Source organism: Chiroxiphia lanceolata, chromosome 7, assembly GCF_009829145.1.
Source record: "Chiroxiphia lanceolata isolate bChiLan1 chromosome 7, bChiLan1.pri, whole genome shotgun sequence".
NCBI classification, from domain to species: Eukaryota; Metazoa; Chordata; class Aves; order Passeriformes; family Pipridae; genus Chiroxiphia; species Chiroxiphia lanceolata.
In genome coordinates, this window is record NC_045643.1 from 6413240 (window position 1) to 6425320 (window position 12081).

General features: G+C 42.4%; 1 protein-coding gene across 8 annotated transcripts in view; it reads right to left on the reverse strand.

Moving 5' to 3' along the window:
• Window positions 1–937: 937 nt before the first annotated feature.
• IKZF2 (IKAROS family zinc finger 2) overlaps window positions 938–12081 on the reverse strand; it is a 119441-nt gene continuing 108297 nt past the window's right edge. For 5 of the 8 annotated variants that reach the window (XM_032693469.1, XM_032693471.1, XM_032693468.1 and 2 more), the window contains 2 exons: window positions 11689–11832; window positions 938–11544 (listed from right to left, as the gene is read on the reverse strand). In XM_032693469.1, coding sequence (XP_032549360.1) covers window positions 10820–11544; window positions 11689–11832 — 869 coding nt within the window. In that variant the 3' untranslated portion in view covers window positions 938–10819. The remainder of the gene's footprint in view (window positions 11545–11688; window positions 11833–12081) is intronic. The other 3 variants (XM_032693473.1, XM_032693472.1, XM_032693470.1) reach the window with 1 other exon arrangement.

Below are 12081 nucleotides of genomic sequence, written 5' to 3' on the forward strand. Positions count from 1 at the left end.
TGAAGGGTGATGCTGCAGCTGAAAGACCCACTGTAATTACATCACTTGATCCAGTAATAAAGACAATGATGAAATATTTTGAAACCAGTTGCCTCCCATAGACCAAAGTAAGACTCGGCGATGACAGTGCTATGCAGACAGTGATCACTGGAGTAAATTTTAAGTGTCTGTTGCTATAAAGCAGGAAAAGGTTATTTCCATACAGTAGGATTCCCACCAAAAGCGCTGCAGAGGAGGGATCAGACACGATTCCCTGTTGCCTAGATAAAAGTTGAATGGGTGAAGTCAACCTGCCCTTTTCTTGCAGCTACTGACAGGGTGATTTAGAGGAAAAGGCAATGGCACCCCATGGTGTGACTCTGAGACACAAGCACAACATGCTGGCCCTGAATCACGGCCAGGAGATTTTCAAGACTCGCTTCCTTAATAACATGAGACCATGCACAGTCTCACCCCTGCAAATGGCTCAACAGCCTTAAGGATTATCAAGTCTTTCAGTTCCTGCCTATGAGCTCTCCCCTCAGCCTCTCAGACCTTATCTGAAGTCAACTGAAAGAGCATCACCATCTCCAGTAAGTCTTGGGGCAAGACCATCAAGCCAGTCATTTCTGTTCTACAACAGCACAGCATGATTTCTCACCCATGCACTAAAGATTTGGACTGTCCCATGAGCTGATCTTGAGTCTGCTTGAAGCAAAACCAGTAATACAGCAATCCTGAGTGAGAGAAATCCAGGGAAATTCTGCTCCTTGAACAGAAGCATTCCTTGGAGACAACATACATAAAACATGACTTAAAGGAAGATTAACTTTTATTCAGATGATATCTTAAGAAGTTTCCATTCTTATGTGAAGGATGAACACTTTTATTATGGGGAGAGGCTGGTTAATCTTTAACCAGGAATTTACAAGAGATTCTTAAAACAGACAACAAACAGTTTACGAAGCTTCATAAGATCTTTTTATTCTGAAGAGTTTGTACTGTGAATGCTACCAGATTGATAGCTGCATTATGAAACAAAGAACAACTTAGGCGATGTGAAATGCCCAATAAATCCTGACTGGGAAGATCACCTCCGGCTACAACAGAGGGAACTCAGCCAAAAACCCATGCTAAGGGAAGGGTTCAAAGGAATTGTGTATGCAGTCCAAGTGTTTTCCAGAAAAAGTTGGACCTTGGGCTAGTAACTGAGTTCAAAGCCATGACAAAGTGAGTGGCAGGTGACTGATGCCACCATTTTACATAGGCATACGTCTCTAACTGATGCTGGAGCTGATGAAAAGAATGTCTTTAGCTTCAATGAATATTAAAAACACATCTGTGCCCAATTCAGCAGTCTCATAACCCATACTCAAAAAACCCCAACTCAATCTCTCTAGTTAATTAACACGATTTGTTATCAGGTAGAAATGTGATTCCTGGGAGGTGCATAATCACCACGTGTGTTTCCTGCTGCAAGAAAGAAAAGTATATGCATACCCCAATGTCTCCAGAAAGCTTGAATGGAAAAATCCTTTCGTGTCAGAAGTTTATTTTTATTGGTAAAATATTAAATAATATACAGAATTAAAAACTGCACTTACACTTCTGAGAAGAAATAATTCTTGGACAAATTATATGCTTGTTCCTGAGATTCCCTACATTTATTCCAGTAGCTGTGCACTCAAGACAGTACAAACCTTTATAATATAATCCTTTTCACAAAGTATTACAAAGTTTCTGCAGCTTCTTTATTTATACACACATACAGACTCCCACTCTCACATGGCTGTACAACACTCACACAGGTACAGAGTACACACATACAGATGTGCAACCATATGTATGCATGTATACTAAGAAGAAAATAAAAATAACAACAAGTCCCATAGTTCAGTCTATAACGGCAAAACATTTTTAGCAGAGAGATACAGGTTTACATTAGGGTTGCTCACATGCACCACTGTCATAGGGATAATTTCTGAACTCCTTTTATAAGAGCATGTTCCAATGAGCACATAAAGAAATGGGACGATTCCCAGTGTCTTCACTGCCTTTTGGAAAGAACTCTGATTTCATATTTTTAGTTGTTATTTTTTTTTAATTTAAAAGATTCCTCAATCTGAGCTCAGGACATCTATCACAGAACGAAAAAATTGTAACCTGGGAAAGAAGGGGTTATTTGCCAGATTACTCACCTGGCTTTCTTTAGGAAAACAGCACTAAAATGGGCAGTGTATGAGCCAGGGAAGATGCAAACAGATCAGACCCACGACCTGAACCTACGTTCCCTAAACGGTGCTGCCTTGCTCTGATCCCACTGCCCCAGTGTGGTCCCCGTTTGCAGGAGGACCCGAACCACCCCCAGGGGGGTTCCAGAATTTGGCCCAAGGACCATGACCCCGTGGGCACCATGGCAGTCACCCACCCAATGCGTGTTTCTTCTTGACCTCAAACACAGGGGTCTGGGAGATAATTTTGGCAATCAATCAGAAGGGGATACAGTCTCTTCACCTTTGTTATTATTAAAAAGAAATCTCTTAAATACAAATTTAAAAGACAAAAGTGGCTACTGTGCATGCGCAGTAACTGCCTTTCGAAGAAATCTCAAGGGGATTTTATTATTTTTTTTTATGACGTACCTAAATACATATTTACAGAGCGGCGGCTTCGGTCTACTGGGGGGGAAAAAGGCATTAAAAATACACTATATATAAATATGTATGATATGTAAAACAAGTCCCATCTAAACTTATATAAGACAAGGACAACTCTAAAGAAGCTTTTCTGGTCTCTCAGGTAGATAAAGGACACGAGTCCTGTAATTCTTACACAGGCAATCTCTCCCATTACAGTAAATGGCAGTTTTGCCCTAGCTAAGAGATTAGGCCTAATCCAAAATCCATCATCAGAGTCAACAGAAGTCTCCACTGACTGGGTTTTGGATCAGACCAAAAGATCTTTCTATTTTTTCTTGTTTTTAATAAACATCAATATTAAGTGCTTTTCTTAAAAAGAAAGCTGCAATTAGAAAAGAAGAGGAAGGAAGAGGCAAGAACAAGTATGTCCTTAATTCTGGATGTGGATGTGTTTCAAAGCCAAATAAAAGCAGGAGGTAAGTTATGGGCTTTAGCCTAAATTTACAGTTCCTCATGTTTTGTCAGTCACGATATGAATTTACTCGAACCATACCTTTGAATGCATTTAAGACAGAGCATTTTGTTTCACTGATTTGTGTGGACTGAGGAAGGAACACAGAAACCACTGTACACTAATAAGATGTCAGGGAAAATATTGCACTTGAACAGAAAATTTGCCCAAAAAGGTGGTTTTCTTGGTGATTTTTGTTTTTAAAACTAATATAAGCAAATCATCCATGTCTGCAATGAGCACGTTTAGAAAGCAGGATCCAAGAATGAAGCATAAGAAGCAAATTTGGGGTTGGTGACCCCCACCCTGGAATACAACAGTAGTAAAACTTTTTTTAAAGCATTTTCTTCCAACAGGAAAAAAAAAATTATGACCTTTTTTTTTTTTTTACTTTACAGTTTTAAATTTTTCTAAACACTTGCATTAAAAGTTTCCAGTTTATCATAAAAAGATACATATTTTAGGAAAAAAAAAACAAACAGAAAATAAAACCAACTAAAAAGGAAGGCAAATATACAGTATTATAATTACATCACTGTGGAGTCATCTTGAAGGTACCCTAGGTCTTTAAAGTGTTACAAAGAGTATGTACCTTATTTTTTTTCTCAAATCAACTAGTTTTTTTTTTCTTTTTCCTGTTTTAATAAAAAACTACACTTGAGTACAAAAATATGTAAACAGACTGTACAGCCAATGAACAAAAAACCCCCCAAAAAACAACCCCCCCCAAGCCCCCAGACAGCCCAAAGCTACAGGAGATAAGAGCAGGCCCAGACTTAAAGCTCCAAGAAGGAAAAGGGGGAAAGAGAAAAGCATGGAAAGCCAGAGGAGACTGCTACGTGGCGGAGGAAGTGAACATGTTCAAGCTCTGAGGACACTTGACAATTCGTCAAATAATTGATCACAGTTTCAGAATCCAAACGACTACAAAAATAACCAAAGAAGTCCTTCCCTTGTTACAGTGTGTTCAGGAACGAACATCCATTTCCAGTAAGCAACGTCAAATCCCAGTAAGTGCATAGTAGGGATTCAGTGACCTCTACCCCTGCAAGAAGCTTTTCGTGTTCGACGTCACTTGAGGTAAAATTAAATGGCCCGATTTACTGCAAACTGGCTCCGCTGTGCCCATAACAGAGTCATGCTCCCCACCACGCCTTGCGGGAGGCATCCATATTTTATCCACGACCAGAGACTGCCGGTACCCATGTACGGCCAAGTGCCAGGGATTAAGGCTGCTACACAAAAGTAAGGGAATGGGGAATGCACCTTCAACACTGACAACAGAGACCTGCCCAGAGCTGCTGTGCTGCACCCACTGCCCTGATCTCACAAACCACGGTAATGGTTAAACGCAGTTCACTGCAAGGCTCCTGTGCACTTCCAGATCTCACCGAGGGGATGGCAGGAGGCTGATCGTGCTCAAATGTTTTCCTGGGCTGCAGTGCAGTTGCCTAAATCAACAATGCTGGAGGAAGGAAGCATCAGCCCCAGCTTTGGGTCAGGCTGCTCCCTTTCTCCCACAGTGTCCACATGATACGAGCCCCTCTGAAGACATGATCTGATGAACTCCATTGTCATTCACTCTTGAAATACTTCACATACTGCCAGTAAATACATCACAGTATTTTTATTTTTTTGCAACTGTAAATAATATTGGGTTTTACTACAGCTTTGTTAAAATGGTCATTTCTGTCCACTAATTAATTAGGTCCCAAGATTTGTATGAAAAGGAGAAGTTTTTACAGAAGGAGAGAGACAGCTGAGGATCCAAGTGAGCATAATGATAACCACCTTTCCAAAGGCTGGAAGTGAACAGGAACTGGGAATGCCTGCCTGCATGATCAACTGGGAAGCTAGGTGAACTAAACAGAGACCATTTTTATTGTTTTCCTGGCCTGTTAAGCATGCAGCATGGCAAAGCCTTAGCACACCCTTCCTTCTGATTATCCTCTGGTCAATTCAGACCCTTGGTGGAGAAGAACATAAACAGCCCCTTCAGGTGCAGTTGTAGGAGGTCAAATTAGAAACCCATGATGCTCTCCTTTGCTTATACCTCAGAACACATCAATGGGATACAAGGGAATCTATTTACTGTGAAGCAAGTCCTGCCTCTTTTCTACCTAATTCTTCCCCTCCCCTTCCCTGTGACTGCCACGGGCCCAGACCCCCCAGAGCAGTGCCAAGGAGCTGGCACCGGGCTCGGGCTCTCACCAAAAACATGCTGGCCCAGCAACCTTCCCCACGGCAGGCTCCACACCTCGACTGTGCCAGCACACTCAGACACTGCATCTATGCAGGGTGAATAATTAGACCTGAAACTAGGTCACCAACCTGCCAGGAAAGTACTGAAACACCGTGTTCATCACCACAGCGATGAATGAATCCAGCCGATGAACCCCCCTAACAACTTCTACTGATGGGCTTCTCTCATCTCTACGCAAGTTATTGGGGTGGCAGCAGCCTGACAGGCAAACTTGCAAACCACTTCCAATGGGCTCACCGCATTTCTTTTTCCAGGTTGAAGCAAGTAGCAGGTGCTTATAAGTCTGCTCCCGTTTCTAAGTGGGAACTTTAAAGGAGAGAAAAGTCCATTTCCAAGTGTGCTTCATTTAAAGCTCTGAGGGGGAGAAAACAGGAGACGTTGCCCTGGCGCTCCACAGCGCATGGTGCAGCCGGGGGCTCCCACGGCAGGTCTTGGCATCGCGCTGGGGATGCTGCGCCGGCCGGGACCAGCTCCCAGACCAGCTCTGGCTGGACAGCTGGAATGCAGTTTTCTAGAGTAGTTTTCAGCCCTTCCCTCTCCTAAAAGCCAGCTGACTCCAGGAAATCTCACAGCAAAGTACCAACTCCTCTCGTCGGGTCAAGCTGCCGAGGAGGGTGCAGAGCAGGAGAAGGGATGTTGCCTTTGGGTTGGTGTTTGCCGTGCATTCTGAAAGGGTGTGGGAGGATATCATGAACAACATCATGACCTCCCAAAATGCATTTGGAAAAGGCACATATACAATAAAGCATATATCTAACTATACAATACCATATATATATATATTTATATATATATAAATATACTTTCTCAAGCTCTCCAGCTGCCCCAGACCATAGGCCATTCCTACCATCCATTTTTGTTTTTAAAAGCTTGTGAGCCAAGTTAAGACTTCTAGTGGCAAATTTCTAGTGGCAAAGCCAATTCCATCACACTTGTCCTGAAATCCCACTCTGACTTTAGGTGATTCTGGTATCAGTGCAGCTTCCTTTCTCCCTCCTCATTACATTAAAATCACAGCAAGAGTTAAAGAAAGGAATTTATCCAGCAAAGGAACCGTATTATTGTAGCTCCTGTCCTTGGCTGAAATAAGCACCTTTGCCTCAATTATCTCCAAAGTTTCTTTCTGGAAGAAGGAGTGTCTATTGTCTGGCTTCTTTCAAATCTGAGCAAGCTAGCTCAGGTCCTGGACAACAGCAATAATGTCCCATTAAAGGCCAGTTTTGAAGGGTTTGATTTAATTACTGACCTCCTGCCTGACAACACAAATTTAGGAATGCCCTCGTAAACAGAAGGAAGTTTGGAAACTCTTACAATTGAGAATTTTTTCACCTTGTAGTAAATATACTTCAGCTCCACACGGCTATTTTGTGAGCTGGGTCCTTGCATTGCAGAAACTCGCCCCATTAAAAACCAGGCCAATTAGCCAATTTAGATTCTTTCTCCCTAATACAGACTGATACAGGTTGATGCCTAGACACCTTCACATCACAGCATGGATGAAAGCACTTTTTAAGGAGATTAAAATTGTTTTAATCTCATAAGTTACTGAGTGAAGAGCTGGCTTTACTGAAAAATGCTATATATTTTGATGTGCACTCCTAACCGATTGCAAAGAGAGGTGGCTGTAAAATTCATCAGCCATAACCGCAGATATATAGATAATGCCCTTTGCTCCAAGGATATGGATCACACCAGGAACGGAACAAGCAGTCACACTTCTACTTCAATTATTAGGCTTGTAATCCTCTAAACTGAGGCAGAACCTTGCCATTTTTGATGTAAAAGAAGCGGAAGGGTTTACTGGCAGGGACGTGCATGGAAATGACCTTTTTTTAAAATTATTTTTAATGAAAATGAGGAATGCTCACAGGAAGTCAAGTCTAGATTTGCAAATGCGTTTATAACTGGAAACTTGATTCCAAGAATTTCAGAAGAGTCCGATAAAAACCAGTCAGGTTTGATTTCCAACACCAAATACTCAGAACAAATGGATGTGCAGGCCAAAGATTAGCTACTGAAATTCCGAGTACACTGTGAATGACTAACGAACTCGTCAAAAGTCAAGAGCTTTTCTTAGAAATCTGCAGTGAGCAAGCAAGAGAAAAACCCAAACAAATCTCTGCAACCCCATTTTGCACACTTCTGTGAAGGGACAAACTGTGTTACGTAAAACTCTCCAATAATTTTCAGCAGGAATTAAATTCTTAAGTACATGTTAATCCAAAATTTTGTTCAAAATTCAAACTAGAATTCAATCTTTCTCCTTTCCCTAGCTCTAGGATGAAAATCTTTAATGAATATTCAGAAAAGGACATTGATAATAAAAATGAATGTAAAATTCTCCAAAAAACGTAGGTTTTGGAAGATAACTCCCCAGTGCCTCCCCAGTTCACTATGTCCGTGACACCAGGACAGATAGATCTCACTTGCTACCCTTAGAACAAGAAGCTGGGCTTAGCTGAACCAGCAAGCCTCCCCATCTGATCCCTTAAACATCTACAGAATACACCCTACAGGAGGTATCAATGAGTCATCAATGAACCAAAGTGCACAGTAACGAACTGCAGATACAATTACAGCCAACTTCTTTGTGGATACACAAGAGATTCTCTGCCTTTCCCGTATTCCGGTGCTTTACCAAACAAAGGTAGAAATTTTTAACACTTTTTCCCTAGCGTTAACTATTCCAAGAAACCATAGCCCATGTTTTTTCACTAACCACAGAGGGGAAAATGGAGTGTTGCCCCCAGAGAATGAAAGGAATTGCTGGCAACCTTTTTCTCTGGCTTGGGCACATGTCTTTCTGGAGGCCCAGACAAGCCCAGCAACCTTGAGGCCCAGCACCTTCCTCTTTGTGCCTTGTTCTTAAAAGACCTTTCTTGTCTCAGTAAATCACGATCACTTTTTTCTTTCTTCTTGGAATTTCCAGGCAAATCCTGATGCAAAACACGGCCAGCCACCTCCTAAGCCAACCTTCCTAGCTGCAGAGAATCAGCCATACAGAATAAAAGTGATGCCCTCCAGCATTTCTCTGCTTTTCTCCTGCACAAACTCCTTTCACTACACCAGGCACAAGACAATGAGAATGGTCTGGAGGATGGCAGTGGCTTATTTGCCTGAGTTTCCTCTACATTAGGATGAAGAAAGAAGGAGGGGGAGGAACCCAAAGACACTAAGAACAATGTTGGGAATAGATCTTTAAATCTGTCTCTCCAAAGCCTGTATATTCCCAGCCTTGATAGCTCTCACATTACACAAGATGACATTTCTCTCCATATTCTAATTAATAGGCTACTGCAAGACTTTACCAGCTAATACTTAATAGCATTGCAGTGCTGGGAAGCAGTCATCAGGTAATCTGGCCATGATCTACTGTATCCTTTCTAAACACAGGTTCTAGCTGCCAAAAATGTCACCATAAAAAGATTTCAATCAATACCACTCAGCTCCTACTTTCAAATGCTCCAGGTCTAGGAAGAAAAGAAAAAAACCTGGTACCCTCAAAACGAACAGCAAACTGGCATATGCATGGAGTGCACAGATTGAAGGGAGCAGATGGAAATTCATTATGGCCTGATCTTGCTCTCTCTTTTATACTTTAGTAACTTTATACTTTGGAAAAGGTCTCCCCAGGCGCATGGAGACCGTGTGCGCAGAGGGGGTTAAACCCATGCAGATCTTTCCATTCTCAAGCTCTGCTCTTGTTGCCAAACAACAACATTTCAATTGTGATTGGTACAAACAGTTGGGTTTCAATGGCAATCTGTCCTGTAGGTTTAAGCCCAGCTTTTACTGATGCAACTTGCTGGGTGGTTGCTGGCTTTGTTATTTACGGGGAGAGAAAGAAAGGAAACAAAACAGATCGGTGGACTTTTTTTTCATGTCCAGTCTGTGGGTCAAGGACTTGCTCTGGAGTGTGTTTCTCCATTTGTTTTCCCCACAGGGAAATTAATATATTAGGAATAAAAACGAAATCTGCAAATCCAAATCAACACAGGGCACCTGCATCTCTACTAATTACTTTCTGAAGAAGTAGAGAAGGTCATATGCATCCTGTTGATGTGAAAGGCTTCTGTGCTCTCCAGCAAAACCTGCTGACACTTGCACCCCTAAATTAAAGCACAATTGATGACTTAGAAACAAAAGGAAATCACCGGTTCAGCAAATTAGCAAATAAGATGTCAAAAGGAGAAAAACCAGTCAAGGCTCAGATCCTGATGTAGCTGAAGGAGTTGGGGCAGTTCCATTGAATTCAATGGAGTTAAGAGGATTAATGCTGGCCAAGGATCTGGCTCCCATCACCTTCCCAGCTGCAAGTCTTAGTTTAGGCTGTTTCCAAGAGGTTAACACTGTGATAATAGAATGAGAAAGTATTTACATAATGATATATCTATATATACCTATATTTAAAGAACACGTTTTTACTAGTACTTTTGTCATTTTAAAATCCATAATTTTAAACCAAAATTATTTCAGAAGAGCAGCAGAACCTCTTGAGTAAACTACAGACTCTCAGCCACTCCTAGGCCACTTACTGTCCTAAAAGCAAGTTTAAATGTTATTCCTAAATGCTCTCTCTTAAAAGTTAGGTCTCTTAGAAGCCAGTGAGACAACACATAGGCATGGAGTAACAGAATACAAACAATCCTAAAAAAGGTGCTTCACAAGTTAAGGAAAATAAAAATACAAAGCCTCAGACTTACCACAGAAGGCCCTCAGACTTATGAAACTAAACTGCTGTAATGTGGTACAGTGTTAAGACATACATTTCCTTTTTTTTTTTTCTTTTTTTTTTATAATTTATTTACATTCTAGAGGGGCAATACACACTGAACCCAGGAAAACAGCTCTCCCTTGAAAGTAACTTTGATTCATGCTCCTAACTCCCTAACAGTTTTGCTTTAAAAATAATTGTTCATTCCGCAGAATAAAGTTCCCCCCCTCTTCTCCAGCCACCAAGACCCCGCACAGTAACTACACGTTAGAAAAACACTCTCCTCTGAAATGTTCCTACTTATTCCTCTGAAATTGTAAATGAGTGGCATCTTGTTGGGACTTGAAAGCACCTAGAAGGGTTGAGTGATATCCCAAAATAGGACATGGTGTACAACTGACTGAGACAGACACGGACTGCCTTCCAATTCCCACAGAAAGCGACGCAGGTCACTCCCCAGAAAGTGACGGCAACAACAAACCCCTCTTTTATCCCTTCCCTTCCTTCTTTCTATTCTTAAGCTGGGCAGAGCAAATGAGGTTGGGTCCACAAAAAATAAGGTTAATAATAATAATTAAACAACAGCAACAACAACAACAGCAACAACAACAAAATAGGCGTTTCAATGTCCGAGGAAAAGTGGGATTGTAAGTGCAGTATTTCTTCATGTGCAGTTCTTCTACTTCATACGAGTCCCCTTTGGATGAGAAGGCCTAGCGGAATGTGTGCTCCCCTCGGACTATGTGCGACGAGAACTCATAGCGGTCCTGGCTCCGGTAGCCACAGATGTTGCACTCTAGAGGGTCCCGGTAGCCGTGGCAGCCCATGTGGATGGTGTACATGACATGGTCCAGGAAAAGGACCCGACAGTGCTCGCACTTGAAAGCCCTAATCTGCTCCCCTTCTCCGTTGATCACCTTGTATATATCCTTTAAAGAGCCCTTAGAAGCTTTTGTGACATCCAAAGCCTTGGTGTCCTCCTTCATATAAGCCGGGCTTGGCTTTCTCTTGGGATTTAAGGCAGAGTTTCCTTGGTAGGACTGGCGGTCATCGTGGCTGCTCTCTGAGTCAGTAGAATCCAGGCAGCTATTGCTGGGGGAGCCCTCTCTATCCTGGGTTCGACTCTTTGGTCTGATGAGGGAGATCGGGCCATCCATGTTGTTGTCGTGACTGTCGGCTGTTTCCCTGCTGATGGGCCTTTCTATCCTGTTGGGATGATAGACCTGAGCGTAAGCTGAGCTGATGACCGGCGCCACCTCTGCAATTGTGCTTGGTGTGTGCTGCATCAGGGGGTGAAGTGCCTCAGCTCCAAGGTAGGTGATTGCATTGTTGATGGCTTGGTCCATCATGTGAGACTGCATCAGCTCAGCCTCTTTCTCATAGGTTAGGTTCATGTCAAAGGGGATGTCTGGATAGCCAAATCTCATGAGCTTTTCACCTACGAGATAAGAGAAATGCATGAGCAAAGTCAATGTAATCCCTCCAACGTGTCACTTAAAAGGGGTAGAGAGGGACGGAAAACCCCTGACCTGGGGTGAAATTATTCCAGAGTCTAAACTTAACCTTCTGCTTGTTTACTAACCTCCTACAAAGCTCCTGTCCTGGGATGGGTAAAACAGCAACCTCACCAACAGCTTTTTTTTTTGTTTTATTCCAGGTGATGCATGCAGCTGCAGTGACTTCCAGAGCAATTCCAAACCTTTCACTGTGCCTGACTGCGCTCGTGCTTTAAGTTGGGAAACACAAGTTAACTGGTAGATAATGGGACTGAAATACTGAGGTCAGTAAGGTCTGACAGTTGATGCCATTAGACATACTCTCCCCAAAATTCAAGGGAGCAGTACTACACACCTCCTACAGCCCAAGGTGCATCATACCTACCTTACAACAGGGCTGCCTAGTGAGAAGCCAAAACAACAGGTACAGGGGGCTGCTATGATGGTGCCTTTAGAGCCACAATATGTAAATCCTTTAG